This window comes from Schistocerca americana, chromosome 2 (genome assembly GCF_021461395.2).
Source record: "Schistocerca americana isolate TAMUIC-IGC-003095 chromosome 2, iqSchAmer2.1, whole genome shotgun sequence".
In the NCBI taxonomy this organism is placed as follows: Eukaryota; Metazoa; Arthropoda; class Insecta; order Orthoptera; family Acrididae; genus Schistocerca; species Schistocerca americana.
Genome location: NC_060120.1, coordinates 790977264 through 790998190, shown reverse-complemented (window position 1 = coordinate 790998190; position 20927 = coordinate 790977264). Strand labels below are relative to the sequence as shown.

Below are 20927 nucleotides of genomic sequence, written 5' to 3'. Positions count from 1 at the left end.
GATATGACGTCACAGGACTCGCTGGTGAGTATAAAGTGAGCATACTGAGTTCATTTCTGATCTCTACTGTCAACCTCGATTACGTGCTGGCTCACAATCAATCGGCCGAAGCATCCACGCTCCCAGGTGCAATAATCTTGTGGTTGACTAATAAGTGATGTGCTTTATTCGTATTAGTTGCTAGTTCCACGATAGACCGAGAGATGGCGTCACTTTCTCTAATTTCAAATGCTCGCTGATGGTAATTTTGGCAGGATGTGTGCATGTGGCGGTAAGTTGCTGTGGGACCAAACTGCTGAGGTCATGGGTCCCTAGGCTTACACACTACTTAATCTAACTTAAACTAACTTACACTAAGGGCAACACACACACACACACACACACACACACACACACACACACACACACACACACACCAAAGTCTGTAGGAGGACTCGAACCTCTGACGGGGACAGCCGCACGAACCGCGGCAAGGCGCCTAAGACCGAGCGGCTACTCCGCGCGGCTTGTGTGCATGTAAACAATGGTAACTGTCAGAAACATGGATGCCAGTAGGAATAACGCGTGCAATGTCCATGTTAGGAAAATGCTTTTCAGGGATGATTTGTACGGGTCTGAGGATGGTATAGACCTACAAGCACACCATCCGGCATTTGGATTTTTCTAATTTTTTATATTTATTTTACGTGTAGTTCAGAACTCAAATCTCGATCACTCAAAGCAGTCTTTATCATGTGGCTAGGGCCTCCCGTCGGGTAGACCGTTCGCCTGGTCCAAGTCTTTCGATTTGACGCCACTTCGGCGACTTGTGTGTCGATGGGGATGAAATGATGATCATTAGGACAACACAACACCCAGTCCCTGGGCGGAGAAAATCTCCGACCCATCCGGGAATCGAACACGGGCCCTTAGGATTGACATTCTGTCACGCTGACCACTCAGCTACCGGGGGCGGACACTCAAAGCAGTACATGCAACTCTCAAGAGTTCCCGACAAAATCGACTTTGAAGATTTCCGAGGATCTTAATCTAATTAACTTAATTTCGGACGATTTTTACGACGAGCCGCGTGGTTCATTTAACCAATATCTAATCATAATTTTTGTGAAAAAATGCACAACATCTTTTTTCTGATTACATATCCCACATATTGCAAATACAAATTCTTATTTATCGACTTTTATAAAAGTCTGTTAATAAAGACTGCTTAATTGAAAACAGTGTTACAGATTTATTAACAATCTTTTAGCCGGTCCCTGTGGCCGAGCGGTGGTAGGCGCTTCAGTCCGAAACCGCGCTGCCGCTACGCTCACAGGTTCGAATCCTGCATCGGGCATGAATGTGTGTGATGTCCTTAGGTTAGTTAGGTTTCAGTAGTTCTAAGTCTAGGGAACTGATGACCTCAGATGTTAAGTTCCATAGTGCTTAGAGCCATTTGAACCATTTTTGAACAATCTTTTATAAAATATTAAGAAATAATAATTGGAATTCCAACTGGAACTTTACTTGCAATACCTAATTAGAAACAAAAGACACGCATTTTTCGTAAAAATGATAATTAAATATATGTTAATTAGCATGCTAGCGAGTTAGCCATGCGGCTGTCTTAATTTTAGTGAATTTAAAGTTCCAAGAGAAAATCAACGTCAATTTTGTCGAAAATTTTTTAGAATTGCGTCGAACTGTTTTGAAAGATTAATTATTGGTTTCTGAACATCACGCACAGAAATATAACAAATAACCAAAATCAGACTGTCTGGGGGTCTCTTTGTCAGATAAAGGTCCTGAATATGTTCCTGAAAGCAAATGCACCTCAAAAGTTGTTTCTAATCAAGTAAATTTGAATTATTTATTCAAGCAGTTAAACAGTATTAAGTTTTTCCACTTGTCATAATTTACATGCCTTTAAGTGACAGGGTGACAGCAGAAATGTGAAGGATCATCCTTAATGTTGTTTACGTGCTGTAGTAAGACGCTTTCTAAAATTAAACTCCAACACAGTGTTTGCAGTATGTGGCCTTGCTCCATCTTGCACGAACCACTGCGTGTCTGGATATTCCCACTTGCACTGCTGCCTTTCTACACGATTTCCCGGGACTTCTCTGTACAGCAGCTCGTACCGCTTCAATATTCTCCAGCGAACAAACAGGCTTAGTCCGAGGTCGCTTCGCTTCCAATACTGTTCCTTCCTGTACAAATTTATCGTACAACCTGTGGATGGTCTTCTTGCAAGGGACCCATCGTGTGTTAAACTGTTGTCGAAAACGCCTGTGAGTCACAACAACGTTTTTCGTTTCATGAAAAAATAACACAATTCCCGATCGTTGATGTGTCGTCAGTCTTCCATTGTCAGACATTGCTGCTTTCTAGTCTCCTAGCGGCAGTATCGTGAATTACACGTCATTTCGCAACTCATTTGTTTTTCCAAGCTCTGCTGGTACCGCTGTTGAGATCCCAGCGGGATATCTAATGTGCGGCGTAAATTGTGAAAGAAACAATTGGTAACACGTTTCGTGCGCCACCCTGTAAGTTTAAGTGTTAAGATGTCTTTTCTGAAGTCATTTGTGTGGAGTGTAACCGTAGCCTTGTACGGAAGAGAAACGTGTGTTGCGTGCGGCAGGAGCGGCCGCTGCAGGCGCAGGCGCAGTGGCAGGGCGAGGGCCGTTTCCTGCTGAAGCGCATGGGCGACGACCCGTCCAGCCGCGCCTGGCTCTCCTCCATCCGCAGCACGTCGTCGGGCCGGCGCTCCGCCACCGAGGACTCGGAGGGCGCCGCCGTCGCCTCCGCCGCCGCCAGCAGCCTGCAGCTGCGGCCCTGGGAGGAGACCGACACCTTCCTCGTCTGCGTCTACAACGTCTCCCCCGAGATCCCCTACGCCATCCTCAAGGTGCCCGTCAGCGCTTGCGCCCAGGACGTGCTCGCCCAGGCGCTCGTCAAGGTCGGTCCGCATACTGATTTCCCTACTTGCTAATTCAGTTATACGTTATTATTACAGTTGTAAGACTACCGTAGGCTACCGTAGTAGCTTAGACTACGGTACTTTTCCTCGTAGCCTTGGTCACTTATGAGCGTAACTGCGTTACCTGTACATTATGTGTCTTACATACCTGTTGGTCGCTAACTCATTTCGATCACATTGCATACGAATACGATCATTGCTTACTGGAGTCCCTAGAAACCAGAAGTACAGTACCGTCTGCAAACTGAGTGAGGATTATAAAGGGTCGCTCGTCAAGGTTGGTCCGCACACTCATTTCCCTACTTGCTAATTCAGTTATACGTTATTCTTAGAGATGTAAGACTACTGTAGCCTACTGTAGTAGCTTAGACTACGGTACTTTTCCTCGTAGCCTTGGTCACTTATGACAGAAACTGCGTTATCTGTACATTATGTGTCTTACATACCTGTTGGTCGCTACCTCATTTCGATCACTTTGCATACGAATACGATCACTGCTTACTGTAGTCCCTAGAAACCAGAAGTACAGTGCCGTCTGCAAACTGAGTGAGGATCTATAAAGGGTCGCGTAACCTAAGGAATATTTCTGTTCTGCATAGTTGTTCACCTGTCTGTTGCTTAAAAATAAACAGTATTTATAGCATAATTGAAACTTTCAACTTTCAGTTCAGGTTTTATCCGAAAATTGTTTGTCTGCAGCGTGAAACAAAGGGGTGCTGTAGAAAAAATAAAAAACATAATACGTTTATCACATAGTGCTAGAAAACACAGTACCCTCAAAAAATGTAAAATTTAACAAAAAAGCTAAACAAAAACGTATCAGACATTGCTTCAAAACTTCATAGTCCTTATACACTACTGACCATTAAAATTGCTACACCAAGAAGAAATGCAGATGATAAACGGGTATTCATTGGACAGATATATTATACTAGAACTGATATGTGATTACATTTTCACGCAATTTGGGTGCATAGATCCTGAGAAATCAGTACCCAGAACAATGACCTCTGGCCGTAATAACGGCCTTGATACGCGGGCATTGAGCCAAACAGAGGCGTGTACAAGTACAGCTGCCCATGCAGCTTCAACACGATACCACAGTTCATCAAGAGTAGTAACTGGCGTATTGTGACGAGCCAGTTGCTCGGCCACCATTGACCAGACGTTTTCGATTGGTGAGAGATCTGGAGAATGTACTGGCCAGGGCAGCAGTCGAACATTTTCTGTATCCAGAAAGGCCCGTGCAGGACCTGCGACATGCGGTCGTGCATTATTCTGCTGAACTGTAGGGTTTCGCAGGTATCGAATGAAGGGTAGAGCCACTGGTCGTAACACATCTCAAATATAACGTTCACTGTTCAATGCGAACAAGAGGTGATCGAGACGTGTAACCAATGGAACCCCATACCATCACGGGTGATACGCCAGTATGGCGGCGACGAATACCCGCTTCCAATGTGAGTCCACCGAGATGTCGCCAAACACGGATGCGATCATCATGGTGCTGTAAAGACAACCTCGATTCAGCCGAAAAAATGACGTTTTGCCTTTCCTGCACCCAGGTTCGTCGTTGAGTACACCATCGCAGCCGCTCCTGTCTGTGTTGCAGCGTCAACTGTAACCGCAGCCATGGTCTCCGAGCTGATAGTCCATGCTGCTGCAAACGTCGTCGAACTGTTCGTGCAGATGGTTGTTGTCTTGCAAACGTCCCCATCTGTTGACTCAGGGATCGAGACGTGGCTGCACGATCCGTTACAGCCATGCGGATGCCTGTCATCTCGACTGCTAGTGATACGAGGCCGTTGGGATCCAGCACGGCGTTCCGTATTACCCTCCTGAACCCACCGGTTCCATATTCTGCCAACAGTCATTGGATTTCGACCAATGCGAGCAGCAATGTCGCTGTAGGATAAACCGCAGTCGCGATAGGCTACAATCCGCCCTTTATCAAAGTCGGAAGCGTGATGGTACGCACTTCTCCTCCTTACACGAGGCATCACAACAACGTTTCACCAGGCAACGCCGGTCAACTGCTGTTTGTGTATGAGAAATCGGTAGGAAAGTTTCCTCATGTTAGCAAATTGTAGGTGTCGCCACCGCCGCCAGCCTTGTGTGCATGCTCTGAAAAGCTTATCATTTTCACACCACAGCTTCTTCTTCCTGTCGGTTAAATTTTACGTCTGTAGTACGTCATCTTCGTGATGTAGCAGTTTTAATGGCCAGTAGTGTACAAAGCATGTTTCTACTATTCACAAACGCCATTCGCACTGACCCATAATAACGGGAAACTCTTCCCGTTGATTATGATGAGCTTTCTATTGAGTATAAAATAACAATTATTGTATTGATTTTTTATGTTTACGCATGTAAACTGTACTTACATCAAAATTAATTGCTTTGGTTGCATGAAAGCGAGAAGTTACGTGATCAACTAGCTTTTGTTACGTATAAAATGCAATTTGCATTTTATAAGGAGATAAAATACACAATAGACCTACACTGAATGATGTGAGGTTCCAATTATGTGCAAAACAACCAAAAATGAAGAGAAGTCGTCGGCTGCAACTTTCACTTTCACACATTCATTTACGTTCCTTTCCCTACCAATGCTACCAATTACTGCGGGGAGTTCTACCACATTGTATTGTATTGTATGGAACTGGGGACCTAGAAACGACGGAAACACTTCGTCCCCGCCGTAGCCCTCAGTGGTTCACAACCCCACAACAGGCTACAGCAGTCCACTCACCCCATCGCCGCACCACACCGAACCCAGGGTTACTGTGCGGTTAGGCCACCAGTGGACACCCCCCCCCCCCCCCCCCCCCTCCAGGAACGTCTCACACCAGACGAGTGTAACCCCAATGTCTGCGTGATAAAATAATTATTGTGTACGCTTCCGTGGAGAAAGTGTTTGCGCAGCAATCGCCGACATACTGTAACTGAGGGGGAATAAGGGGAACCAGCCCGCATTCGCCGAGGCAGGTGAAAAACCGCCTTAAAAACCATCCACAGACTGGCCGGCACACCGGACCTCGACACTAGTCCGGCTGACGGATTCGTGCCAGGGGGCCAGCACGCCTTCCCGCCCGGGAAGTTCTACCACTAACTACGTTATTTACATACGCGCCGAACACCAGTTTTGGTAGAGCGCAACTCCAGTTATTTCTGTTCACTATCTGATCAAAGGTATGCGGAGACACCTACGGAGCGCGGAATGTGCCACTTGATGTCATGACAGGCGGACAAGCCACTACAAAAGGAGACGGGTAGTATCGTGTTGCCGCCCGCCCGGATAGCCGTGCAGTCTAACGCTCTGTTTCCCGAGCGGAAAGGCGTGCCGGTCCCCGCCACGAATCCGCCCCGGGGATAAGTGTCGAGGTCCGGTGTGCCGGCCAGCCTGAGGATGGTTTTTAAGGCGGTTTTCCATCTGCCTCGGTGAATGCGGGCTGATTCCCCTTATTCCGCCTCAGTTACACTATGTCGGCGATTGCTGCGCAAACACTGTCTCCACGGACGCGTAGACCATAATTACTCTACCACCCAAACATTGGGGCTACACTCGTCTGGAATGAGACGTTCCCGGGGTGGGGGGGGGGGGGGGGTGCCCTGAGGGCCGAACCGTACAATAACCCTAGGTTCGGTGCGGGGCGGTGGTAGGGTGCGTGGACTGCTGCACCCTGTTGTGGGGCTGTGAACCACTGAGGGTTACGGCGGGGACGAAGTGTCTCCGTCGTTTCTAGTTCCCCAGTTCAATACGTACATACATACATTGTGTTGTCAGAAGAGAAACAGTAATAGCAATATAGATCAGGTAGGAAAGCACAGTCATATCGGACGTGAACTGCGCATTGTATGTCACCTGAGTAACAGATCCACCATGTACATTTGGGCCCTTCTAGTGATGCCCATGTCGACTGTTTTTGATGTAACTGTTAAGTCGAAACGTGAAAGAACACCCGCACCTAAATCAAGACCAGGCAGATCTGACAGATGGACACGTACCGTCGAATGTTGCGGAGGGTGGTCGTAAATAGTCGCACGAAATCAGTGGAAGAAATCACTTGTGCGTTCCAAAGTATCACCAGGAGTCCAGCTATCACAATGACTGTGCGTTGGAGTTAAAAAGAATGGGGTACAACGGTCGAGTTCCTCGTATGCCACAATTTTTGTAGTCAGTGCGAAGTGACGCTTGAGGTGGTGTAAAGAGCGACCCACCTGGACGGTGGATGACTGGAAACGAGTGTTTGGTGCGATGAGTCGCGCTATGCCTTGTGGCAATCCCACAGAAGGGTTTGGTTCCAGGTGAATGTCTGGAGAACGTTACTGGCGTCACGTGTAGTTCCATAAGTAAAGTACGGAAGAGGTGGTATTACAGTACAGGGATGTTTTTCTTAGTTAGGGTGTGGTCCATTTATTGCTGGATACGGATGGATATGAACACATTTTACAGCACTGTGTTCTGCATACAACAGAGGGACAGCCGGAGACGATGGATGTTTGTCTCAGCATGACAGTGCACCATGTCGTAAAGCAGCATCTCTGAGGCACTGGTTTCCTGACAACAGCATTCCTTAAACAAACCGACTTCACCAGAGTCTCGGCCTGCAATCATTGGAACAACTTTGGGATGAGTTAGAACACACAGGGTGTTTCACTAAATGTGTTTGCTCTGTAAATTACGAAGTAATAGGCGACGGAAATATTTATTGCGGTAGGTCGCCATAAGAAACGTTACACTGTGTGCGGAGCTATGAACATAATTTATTGTGTTATGATCCAAAGAGCTACAGCAAAAGATACAATTTTTAAATGGAACAATAGTTGTTTGTATGATGCACTGGAATCGGTAACACCAGCTGTGTATACATCAATTTAAATTACATTCCTATCACTTTTAGTTTGGGAGCTACAATCCCTCAAAGTTTCAGGGGTAGATACCACACACGCTGCGTATAACGCAATGCGCCTTCTGAATGTGGTGCGGCCGAGTTGTAACGTCGCCGATGTCATGAAGCGAGAAGCTTCCTCGATGCGCTGTTAGACTGCCGACTGTCGCCGCACACAGCCGTATACCCGACAGTTCTAGCCACACAAACAAACGGGGCTCAATACACCACAGTTACTGACATCGGATGAAGATGTCATACACGAACAACGAGTACGTTGACATGTTGCTGATGCTCAGCGAGTGCCGACACGATGCCACTGAAGCAGCCATGGCGTCGCCGCGAGATATCCTAGGCGAAGAGCTCTGGCAGCCATTACGTTCTTACGTGCCGAACAACGACTTCGGGAAACAGGCAGCTTGGTAATGCGCCGCAGTAACAGACGAAGAACTGCAAGAAGTGAGGAGACGGAGGTGTTTGTTTTAGCTGCAGTATACCACGATCGCCATGTCAGCTTACGAGCCGTTGCTGCAGTCGCTGGTGTCAGTCATAGTACACGGACACAGGTTTCAACCGTACCACCTGTCACTGACGCAGGAGCTGCACGGGAACGATTTCCGTGCGATAGTTACCTTCTGTGAATGGGCCATGCGTAGTTTCACGCTGGAGTCTTTACACGTGTTATGTCCACAAATTATGGTGCGGTGAATCGCCATAACGTGCATTACTGGGCCGCAGACAATCCTCGGTGGGTACGATCTGTCGACCGTCAGCATTGGTGGTCTATTAATGTATGGTGTGGAATCCTTCGGGATGAAATCATCGGTCCGCACTACTTCCCAGGTACACTGACAGGTGAGTTACCTCGCGCGTTTATAGTCGACAGTTTGGGTGGTCTCCTTGAACATGTGTGTGTAAACACGAGAGTCCATTTGTGGATGCAGCACGATGGTCACCCAGCCCACTCTGCGCGTGCTGTTGTGGAAGAACAAAACAACAGGTTTGCAGGAAGGTGGTTGGAGCGCCATAGTCCTCACTCATGGCCCGCAAGGTCGCCCAATTTAACACCATTAGATTTGTTTTTGTGGGGACATCTAAAGGATCGTGTTTATGTCACTGAGCCCACATCCCCAGATGATCTAATACGGCGCATCGAGGACGCATGTTGCTCCGTGGCACCGGCGATGTTACATCTCATCCGCAGATCCTTTAGAAGGCGCATTGCATTGTGCAATCAGGAACATGGACATATATTTGAACATCTCATTTAAATGAACTTCCCACCGCCAGAACATCCATCACCCACCACACAGCCATGTATTATGTACAGCGTGTGGTATCTGCCCCTGAAACTTTGAAGGGTTGTTGCTCCCAAACTAAAAGTGATAGAAATGTAATTTAAACTGATGTATACACAGCTGGTGTTACTGATTCCAGTGCATCATACAAACAACTATTGTTGCATCTAAAAAATTGTATCTTTTGCTGTAACTCTTTGGATCATAACACAATAAACAATGTTCATAGCTCCGCACACAGTGTAACGTTTCTTATGGTGACCTACCGCAATAAATATTTTCGTCACCTATTACTTCGTAACTTACAGAGACAAACACATTTAGTGAAACACCATGTATATTCCAGTGTGCAACGTCACTACGTTCTCTATTTTAGGCCCTTGAGGAACAATGGGCTGCCATTCGTCCTCAGACATTCAGATTCCTCATTGAAAGTGCCCCCAACAGAGTTCAAATCATCATAAAGGCTTAGGGTGCGCAGTCCCCATATTAACGTCTACTAATAGGTGTGAGGATACTTCTGATCGGATACGGTACAGGGTGTACCGTGATTAATATTGAAAACTGGTGTGGGTAGCAGGTATACGAAAATACCAAGCTCAATTTATACGTAAAGAACGTTTTTGTCTGAAGGCGCAATCCTCCCCCATCACTTCCGTAATCGTTGGCGCCAGCTTGACGATAACAACGAACAGGAACGGTCCTTTACTTGGTTCAAATGGCTCTGAGCACTATGGGACTTAACTTCTAAGGTCATCAGTCCCCTAGAACTTAGAACTACTTAAACCTAACTAACCTAAGGACATCACACACATCCATGCCCGAGGCAGGATTCGAACCTGCGACCGTAGCGGTCACGCGGTTCCAGACTGTAGCCGGTCCTTTACTATTTCAGTATTCTTTTGTATATATGGATACACAGCCGGCGTTAATTTCTTGAGGGAAGTCATTTTCCTACTTAGGCCGTTTTATTTTGATATAGTCACTTCATTTCATTATTTAGCAGTTAGCTACTTTCACCCCCTTGGGAATTATCAACCTACATCACAGCAAAATATGCACTGTAATTGTTTTTTTTCTTCTTTTTTACTGTGATGTACCTTGTAATGCCCAAGCTACTCGCTGAAGACATTAGTTAGTCGTTAAACAATGAAATGAAGTGGTTATTCAGTCTACGTAGGAAAATGACTTCCCTCGAGCCTTTTCTGTTTATGTGTGCGATTTAAAAATGTGCAACTGTTGTATTCGCCAAACAAGTTTAGCGCCCAACAGAAAGGTAGCAGGAACCGAACACCCTGCCGCAGGAAGTAGTTGCTGTATTGAGGTGGTTACTCGCAAGCTGCAACTGTCTCGTTACACTGCGCTGATGAGCTACAACAAAAATAATCAATATATTTTGGATAAATGGCAGCATCTGTAGTAAAGATTGAAATCCTTTATTTTACAGATCGATTTCGGTAACTGTGTGACCATCTTCAGTGCAAACTATTCGAACTTTTTAGGCCCATACCATAACAGTACAACATTTTCCATGAGGTGTAATATGTACTGTGATGATTACTTCCAACGAATATCTTCACATTTACTGCATACAATAATTTTGAATTACAGAAAAACCTATCTTGTGAACTCAGCAGTCGCCGATCCAACATACACACATCAAAAAAAGTTTTTCATCACCTCGGTTCCGAGAGTTCCGGAACCTGTACAGAAAACTGGAATAGAGATCAACATAAACATCATTTCCGCCATTTTTATTGCTCATGAAAACCACACATTGCATGTTGTACGACCATACAGCGAGCCCTTCAGAGGTAGAAGTCCAGACTGCTGCACACGCCGGTACCTCTAATACCCAGTAGCACGTCCTCTTGCATCGATGCATGCCTGTATTCGGCGTGGCATACTATCCACAAGTTCATCAAGGCATGTTGGTCCAAATTGTCCCACTCCTCAACGCCGATTCGGCGTAGGTCCCTCAGTGTGGTTGGTGGGTCACGTCGTCCATAAACAGACCTTTCAATCTAACCCAGGCATGTTCAATAGGGTTCATGTCTAGAGAACATGCTGCCCACTCTAGTCAAGCAATGTCGTTATCCTAAAGGAAATCATTCACAAGATGTGCACGCGCGTGAATTGACGTCCATGAAGACGAATGCCTCGTCAATATGCTGCCGAAATGGTTGCACTATCGCTCGGAGGATAGTATTCACGTATTGTACAGCCGTTACGGCGCCTTCCGTGACCACCAGCGGCATACGTCGGCCCCACATAATGCTACCCCAAAGCAGCAGGGAACCTCTACCTTGCTGCACTCGCTAGACAGTGTGTCTAAGGCGTTCAGCCTGACCGGCTTGCCTCCAAACACGTCTCCGACGATTGTCTGGTTGAAGGCATATGCAACACTCATCGTTGAAGAGAACGTGATGCCAATCCTGAGCGGTCCATTCGGCACGTTGTTGGGCCCTTCTGTACCGCGCTGCATGGTGTCGTGGTTGCAAAGATGGACCTCGCCATGGACGTCGGGAGTGAAGTTGCGCATCATGCAGCCTATTGCGCACAGTTTGAGTCGAAACACGACGTCCTCCGGCTGTACGAAAAACATTACTCAAGATGGTGGCGTTGCTGTTAGGATTCCTCCGAGCCATAATCCGTAGGTATCGGTTTTCCATTACAGTAGTAGCCCTTGGGCGGCCTGAGCGAGGCATGTCATCGACAGTTCCTGTTTCTCTGTACCTCCTCCACGTCCGTACAACATCGCTTTGGTTCACTCCGAGACGCCTGGACTCTTCCCTTGTTGAGAGCCCTTCCTGGCACAAAGTAACAATGCGGAGGCGATTGAACCGCGGGTATTCACCTTCTAGGCATGGTTAACTACAGACAACACGAGCCATGTACCTCCTTCCTGGTGGAATGACTGGAACTGATCGGCTGTCGGACCCCGTCAGTCTAATAGGCGCTGCTCATGCATGGTTGTTTACATTTTTAGACGGTTTTAGTGACATCTCTGAACAGTCAAAGGGACTGTGTCCGTGATACAAAAACCACAGTCAACGTCTATCTTCATGAGTTCTGGGAACTGGGGTGATGCAAAACTTTTTTTGATGTGTGTACAGTGCACTGAAGATAATCACACGGTGACCGATATCGATCTTCAAAATAAAGGATTCCAATCTTTACAACCGATGCTGCCATTTATCCCAAATATATTGACAATGCTATGGTCGTGATGCACACGGCTCCCAATGGAATTAGACGTCAACAAAAACAATGCTGGCAACACAATGAGTTCGAACACACTGACGCTCACGATGGCCCTAATTGTTAAGCGCTCTTTCCAATATTTGTGACATTATGACTCCAATAGCATGACAAATATTCTCCTCCAAATGTTACAAAAATTGTAGCTGGTCAGCATAGACCTGGGCTTTGATGTAACCCCAAAAAAAGCAAATCCATGGGCGCTAAATAACACGCCCTTTGGCGGCCGATTCACGGATCCACGTCTTGGGATGATCCGATCGCCAAAGCTTCTCCTTCAACAAATCGAGCGTAGCATCGGCTGTGTAGCGCCATCCTGCTGGAACCACATGTTTTCAGTATCTATGGTCTCAAGTTCTGGCCACAGAAATTCGTGTAACGTGGACCTGTTGCGGATTCCATTGACAGCAAACGTTCTTCTCTCACAATCTCGAAACACATAACGTCCAATAACCCCAACACGCCAAACGCCGCACCACACAGTGAGTTTTTCTGAATGCAGTGGCACTTCATGGACCACTTGTGGTTCTTCCACCTCCAATAACGACAATTTTGCGTATTGACTAAGCCACTAACACAAAAATGCGCCTTGCTTGAGAAGAAGGTTTGTCCACTGAAATCAAGATCAGGTTCCAACTGCTGTATGGCCCAATCAGCGAACTCACGACGCAGTCTGTGATGGTTTGGCTTCAGCTCTTGAGTCGGTACATCTTTGTGTGAATGCAGACACAAACACTTTCGCAAGATTTGCGAAGTTGTCGTCTGAGATAGCCGCAACGGTTGGTATAGTCTTGAAACTGACACATTCGGCTCTCCCTCAATACTGGCCCCTACTTGATGTGATACTTTTCTCACACCGCGGTTTGCGTTATGTTGTTGGTGGCCTTTGGTTGTGTAGAGTGATATCCCGCAAAACCTTGGCCACAGTGCGGCGTATAGCCTGAGCAGAGAAACGGTGATGGTGACCCAGTTCTCTGATGAACAAACGATGAGCACACACAACTGAGCTGATTTCTTAACGTTCAGGAACGGTGTGTCAATGCATAATGAAACTTCAAACTGTACTAGATATTTTCACACCTGGAAGCACACAAAAAATATATTGGAAACTTGGAATTACAATTTTAAAAAGTATCACTCTTAATAAAAGATCCTTTAATTGACTGTGTACTTCTACCTATTAAGAAATGTGCTCTCCGTGTGTGTTCATCGCATTTGGATGCTGTATACTACACTCGTATCTGCAGTGAGCTACAAATTCTTTCAGACACCCCCGGATGATAGCGCAAAGCTTGATGAGACTGTAAAACTCTCTATCCCAGCTTTTCAACCATATCAGTTATATTGCTTTACACTTCGCTTTTTTGACGACACCAGACAGAAAAACAACACAGAATTCAGGTCAGGTGATCTCGGAGTCCTGTGTACAGGCCCTGCGTGACCTATCCGTCGTGGACTATATGGATACGTCACATATATTACATTAGCAACAAAATATGCCGTTGCCCCAACATGCATCTTCCAAATTACCCCAACGTTACGCAAGGGGTATATCCTCAGGAGACCCTCAACGATACCGCCGCAGAAACCGAAGCTATCCCCGTCCACCACGTTCTCTTGAAGAATATGCGACCTAATGAGACCATCACCTAGCAGCCTTCTCCAAACATTGAATGGGAAACAGGGCTGATGCGGTGATTTATAAAGTCTAGTTAGATGGTAACTTAACCAAAACGTTTGCACTTCAAATACATTTGTGTTAATTAGGCCAGTGTTTCATACTGAAATCAGTGGTACACTCGTCACCCAAGCAAGAAGGGAATGTGAAAAGTTGGAGGACTTGGACCGTATCATCAAAGGCACATAGTACTGGGCGATTCAGCAACACATTCCTCGCCACCCGTGGTTCCTTAGCTCGGCGCTCCCGAGGAAATAAACTCTTACTATTAACGAGCTAAGAGCAGGTCACTTGAATACTAATGATAAGAGACATTTATTAAAATTAATGCTCTTTCCATGCTGTGATTACTGCTTGTTGACGTGGCAACTGTACATACAGTATAATGACAGAATGTGACAAAGACAGCCGGCCGCGGTGGTCTAGCGGTTCTAGGCGCTCAGTCCGAAACCGCGCGACTGCTACGGTTGCAGGTTCGAATCCTGCCTCGGGCATGGATGTGTGTGATGTCCTTAGGTTAGCTAGGTTTAAGTAGTTCTAAGTTCTAGGGGACTGATGACCACAGATATTAAGTCCCATAGTGCTCAGAGCCATTTGAACCATTTTTTGTGACAAAGACGACATCCAGAAATAATTATAGTGTATAATATTTTAAAAATTGCGATGGTTTTTAGTTACATGGCTGTATCTAGCATTTCATCCGTCTTTGTACAAGAGAATTTTAAAATGTAAGGAGCTTTTCGTGTGTTTCATTGTATATATGTATATTACATTAAAAATTAGTGACTTATATTGTGTTGGTACAGTTAGTCTAATGTATTTTGCAGGCTAAATATCTTGTACAATTATTTTTGAAATTTTGTAATGCAGTTAGACAAAGGTACCGTTTGCATCATTATGTGGTACAATTGTATCTCGTGAGACAGGCAGTGCCTGAAGCCAACAAAATAAAAAAATTAAAAAGTCAGAGGCGACTCGAACCTTCGTAATCGCGGTTATCCCGCAAACTGCTCCCTTGCGGATCTGGGTTTAATAGAACTTTTTCGCTGCTATTTTCATATAACTTGATCCGCGTCAGTTTTCGCTATTATTTTGATACGCCTTGTATACGAGCGTTTCCTCTTACAGAAAACGTTTGAAGTAATTTAATAGTAATTTAATATGATTTTTTTGTGTTTCTTCCTTCTTCTCAAATTCTCTTAAGGTTTGGTTTTAAAATTCTGCCTGCTAAAAATACTTTTTTTTCTTTCTTTATTATGTGCGTAAACATCTTTCAGCACCTGTGTGTCAACTTCCCTGGGTGTCGTTTTGTTTATTTCTGTAAAATATTATGCAAAGTTGTGGTTGGCTCTCTGTTTTAGGCCTAAAAACTATAACATGTACATTTTATTTTGTTGTGATTTCTCGCCTGAAACTAAATTAATTTTAAAGATGGGGCTATACAGTATGGCCTGCTTCTATGTGTTTTATCGCTTGATAGAGCATATTACCTGCAAAGCAGCCGGGGAAAATGTGTTTCTGTGCTCAAATCGTTTTGTATACTTTTTCCAAGAATTTTTCTTGTGATCCTCTCTCACCTTATTAATATGTACGAGAAATTTTATTCTTCTTTTCCTGAACGTGTCCGTGGTCCGGACTGTGCTTTTGTGTGTTTCTGATGTCGGTCTCTTCAGTCAAATACCTTCTTTCTTTATTGGTCCGTAAATTTTACTAAGATTTTCCGTCCCTGCATCCGATATTCTTTAATTTTTGTTAGTCCAGCAATATGTGTTCTTTCTGCTGCGTATAGTGCTTCCAGATGAATGATTGTGTTGTAGTCCTTTAAATTTGTGTTAATGGAAATGGATCTTTCTTTGAAGTGATTCCACGTGAGCATACATACTTTTTATAGTTTTTTTATTCTTTCTTGACTTGCCTCCAAGTTGCTGGTTATATAAGGTATCCAAAGTATCTCTTGGGCGATTTTCTCGCGGATTATTGCTGTCGGGAGATTAACTTGTGACAATCTCTAACTTTTTCGTATGAAATTTTGCAGTTTGCAATTTTATGTAGTCTTGCTGTGGTGTTCGGCCTTTTCTCTGCTGTTCACTAGGATCTCGAGGTGACAGCTTGGAGCGTTTCTCAAAGCTGATGTTCTGTGCAGGCGCGACGAATGGAGGATCCGGCCCGCTTCGTGCTGGTGGAAGAGCTGGAGTGGAGCAGCGGCAGCGGCAGTTCCGTCACCCGCCAACAGAGGGTTCTGGCTGACGACGAAAACGTCTACAGCACGCAGGTGCACGATTGCGCTACTTCGTTACAACAATACCTCGATCAAATTAACAAAGTGAATAACCGCACACAGTATGGTGCGGCAGCAACAGCTGGGTGTTTCTGTTCTGGATACATTCACGAGCTGTTATTAACGTAGAATACTGGGTTTTCTTAGCACGGTAGTAATTTATTTATCATTTCTCTATTCACTTTTACATCTAATTTACGACGTTCTGTCGCGTAAAATAAACAAACTTCACTGAGAAACGATTCAAAAAGCGAAAACAAAATCCTATTGTTACCTTACCTGTCTTGAGCATCGTTTTCAACCGACAGTGTCAATTTGCACCTGAGTTAGCAGAACGATATCATTACCGATATTATGACGATGGACAGAATGGAAGACGTTGTTGATGCCTTGACAGACGTCATGTAAACACGTAACTGTCAATCACTTTGTTATTTTGATCCAGGTATGACTCCTAGATATGCTGTCTACCGCGTGTAGGAATGACAGAAGGGAGTGTCGGTCAAGAGTGCGCATCGCCTAGGACTAGGGCTACGCTTTTTAAGTTTTGCTGTTTGGCTGCACTTGATGGGAAACTGGCATTTTCTAACACTTTTAACAGTGCGTACTTACATATAGACCAGACGTTAGTCCCCTACTCTTTCTTGGAATTCAGACAAGGAAGCGTTTTTGTTAGGCTCTAATGTAACACACAGATATTGCTCCCTCGTACACGTGGTATTAGATGACTATCATGTAGCGGGACCTAACGATATCTTTGTCAACTAGATAATTTCCGGCAAGAGTACGCACCACTACAGCCGTTTATTCACTAGTGGCCATTGCCGCACAGTAACAGTAGAGCAGACAGCAAAATCGTTTGATGTAACCGAATAATATAATCCTAATGCTCATTCGACGGGGATTTGGCTCCCTCTCGTGTAACGGCAAGAGATGACACTATAGTTCTGATCATCGAGGAGAATGGCTCGACTGGAGACAGTGATCCAGCGAAGGAAATCCAAGCAGGAAGCTCTGCAGGAGTGCCAGAAGTCAGCGTCGCAAGCTTGCAAGCGCATAAGCCCATTTCTGAAGTGCAATCTGCAAAAATTGCCGTCAGTTGACAGAAGAAAATGGAGGGCACAAAAATCGGAAATCCTGTCCTCATCATATGTTCTCGAACAGAAATAGATGGAGAATGGGGGAAGGGTAACCGAAGGGAAGAGAGAAAAAGAAAATAGGAACTTGTAGACCAGAAAAAGGGTGTTCCACAAATACGAAAAAGAAAGAACAAAATGGTTGCCTTTGCACAAGGTGCGGGTGTGATCTTGATGACGATTGGATCCAGACCAACCAAACTGGCCACAGATGGATCAGTCTGGGTGCGGTACTGAGGAGTGTGGGGTCAGCAGACCCCTCTCCCGGCTGTTGTCGGTCTTCTAGACCTTCGAGTTCCTTGTTTGGCATCAGGAAGCATGGTAGTTAGCCAGGCAAAAAAACTCAACTGCGGAGGCAGACTTGACGACTTGTTGTAATGTGATACACGTAAAGAAATATATTATACGAGGGCTGTACGGATTATGAAGATGTAGAACGTTATCACGGTGATCAGTGCCGAAGAACTTAAAAAGTGAAATCTTGTCCGACGCAATTAGTCCTTTCGTACGCTCACTAATATTCTGTCTATCTTAAGAGTAACAAATACACTTATTTTTAAAATGATAAGTATGTTGGAAATTAAATAACAGATTGAAGTATAAATTAACAGATTACACTGAAAGATTAAGTATATGTCCGCATTTTTTAAGTGAGTACGTGAGGGTTCTGACATTCTGCCTATATGCATTAAGCTTCAATACACACTAGGCCTCATATTTCATATTTTTTCTTGGACGGCCTGTCCCAGAAATAAATTAAGACTAACTCCAATCCACCGGTTTCGATCAAGGTTTTCGCGAGTTTTCCCTGCTGCAAGGCAAGTACCTAAACTGAAAATCTCCTTCAAAACACTGTTAATTGGGGCCCACTCTGTCCCACTGGATGCTGTTTGCTTGAAAAGAACTGGTCTCTACAGCGTGCATGGTCTCAAAAGTCTAGTCTAGCCTTTGGGGTAGGGAAAAAATTGTTATGGCCATCCATTGAACGATCCCTACAACTCCACACCAACAATTTCATCTCCTGTTGTAAGGAATAAAAAACACCATCTGAAGAGGCCTCGGAAGACCCAACGGAACCGACCGACCGCCGATACTTCTCAGTCAAGCAGTCCCCCAACTGGCCTCACAAGATCTAAGTGCACGCCGCTTGCCAACAGCGCTCGGCACATCCGGACGGTCATCCATCTAAATGCTAGCCATACCCGACAGCGCTTAATTTCGGTGATTTGACAGGAACCAGTGTTACCACTGCGCCAAAGCCGTTGGCTGTTGTAACCGATGGTAGGTCTTTATCACTCCAGACAAAAAAATCAGGCAACAGTTATAGGGAAAATCACGCACGTATTCCATCCCTGGGACCTTTGCCTAAGAGTCCTCAATAGTCCAGTCCACGTAATCAAAACACCAAAGTACTTTATTAATATCTGGTCGTAAACTAAATTGGAATTCCCAACTACAAACCATGGAAAAGAGTTCGCAATACAACTATTTAAGCTATCAACAGGCGAGACAGGGCGATCAAATCCCTTGACCATCATCCAAATACTCAAAGCGTCCACCCAACCCATCCTCTCGCCAATGCTGTTGTATCACGAACTTGCACTGCTTTACCATGTCAGGAATCTCAGAGGCAAGATACTAGCCTCTCACTCCGGCCAAGAGCCGTGCAGATCTCATACAGTCGTTCTGGTTTAGTTTCCATGGCTTCCCAAAGTCGCCTAATGCAAATGCCGGGATGGTTCGTTCGAAAAGGACTCATCCGAATTTCCTTCACCATTCTTGCACAGTCTGAGCTCGTATTTCGTCTCTTATGATTTCATCATCGATGCGGAGATATGTCTTAATCTGCTTTTGTTCACTCCTCCCAAGATCTATCGCCCCCTCCAAGTTCTTGGACAACATGCACTCCTCCTCACTTTCAGTTTATGACAGCCTTCTCCCACCGGAATCCTTTACCAGCTCAGAAGGCTTCCACGCCTCAAACACCTGTAATACCTATGTCTGCTCTATATCTCTCTTAAATTTGAGTTCCAATACCTCATTAAACCCCTAGGGTTGAGAACCCTGAATTGCTGCTGGTAGCAGCCAACGAAATTTGAATTCCTTCATTCACTAAGATCATGCAATAATCTGTGGTTCCTATGCATCTTATCAGCTACAGCCTATCCCACCCATCAAAATTCAAACGAAGCCTCCAGCCTACCATTATCCTTCCCATCTCCTAATCCCTACATCCCAACTCTCAGTGCCTTCATTCATGTCCATTACGTGTCTTTCTCTGCAATTAAAACATCTTCCCCAGTGCTATTTATACATAGGAGTAAATTCCTTACCCCAACCACTAACACCATCACGACTTCAGAGAAAAACGCACATTATAACATCATATCATAAACGTCACCACTGTTTTATTAGTATCACAGTGTAACAACAGAGGACCTAAAAAGATCCAAACCGACAAGGGACGGAGACAAGTGTGACGGATTGCCAACAGTAATCGTTTCAAATCCAGAAAGAGCTGCCATTGTCAGATAATGCAAGGTTGTCTCAAACAGCGTCCCAGCGAATATTGTGAAGGTGATATGCAGTCGAGTAACTCTCAAAAGGCATTGGTCAGACCAGCACATTAAGTTTCGCGTCTTCAGTGGGCCAGATAGTACAAAAATTGGGCTGTAGCTGCATGGAGTGTGTAGCGTAGTCCGACGAGTCGCGATTTTCCCAGTTTTGAAATGATAGTAGGCGGTAAGCGCAGGCCTTTAACCCTCAATATGGGGACGGTATACTTCAGGCCAGAGGTGGTGCTATGTTGTTTTAGAGGTATCGGTGACTTGTGGATACCATAACTTGATCAGACTCATTCAGGTTATCGTGATCAAGAGACAGGATTTTTATTTCAACGTTACTTGTGAGTAACTTTTGCCCTTTCATCAGTATCTTCATGTTAGTATGCCGTGAACACTCTCGTCTTACAAGATGACAACAGTCGTGTCCTCAGGGCAGCATGCATACATTCTTGATTTGATTCAGGCACCCTATCGAACCTCGACCCGCGAAGTCACATAAAATTAATGCCACGGAAAATGGCTGAGACTATTTGGATCAGCAGGTGAAACTTAATAGTCAACACCATCGTTATTTGGCAGCTCTACAGGATCCATTTATCAGTGGGTAGCGTCAGCTGGATATATCATCCTCAAAGAAACTTGTGAACTGTCTTCCTCGCCGAATTGAGGCCATTGTCAAGTCTAGAAGCGGTGTCATACAGTAATTCACTCATTTTTCTGTCCCGTCAGCATTTCCAGAATGCAACAACTCCAACGGCCTTGTTTCTTGCTCGATCAAGTTCAAAAATGTTCAAATGTGTGTAAATTTCTAAGGGACCAAACTGTTGAGGTCATTGGTCCCTAGACTGACACACTGCTTAA

The 20927-nt window shown here is 45.1% G+C and overlaps 1 protein-coding gene across 1 annotated transcript in view; it reads left to right on the top strand.

Moving 5' to 3' along the window:
- LOC124595259 (1-phosphatidylinositol 4,5-bisphosphate phosphodiesterase epsilon-1-like) overlaps window positions 1-20927 on the top strand; it is a 453437-nt gene that overhangs the window by 422769 nt on the left and 9741 nt on the right. The window contains exons 22-23 of the mRNA XM_047133927.1: window positions 2621-2938; window positions 16232-16360. Of these exons, the coding sequence (XP_046989883.1) occupies window positions 2621-2938; window positions 16232-16360 (447 nt within the window). The remainder of the gene's footprint in view (window positions 1-2620; window positions 2939-16231; window positions 16361-20927) is intronic.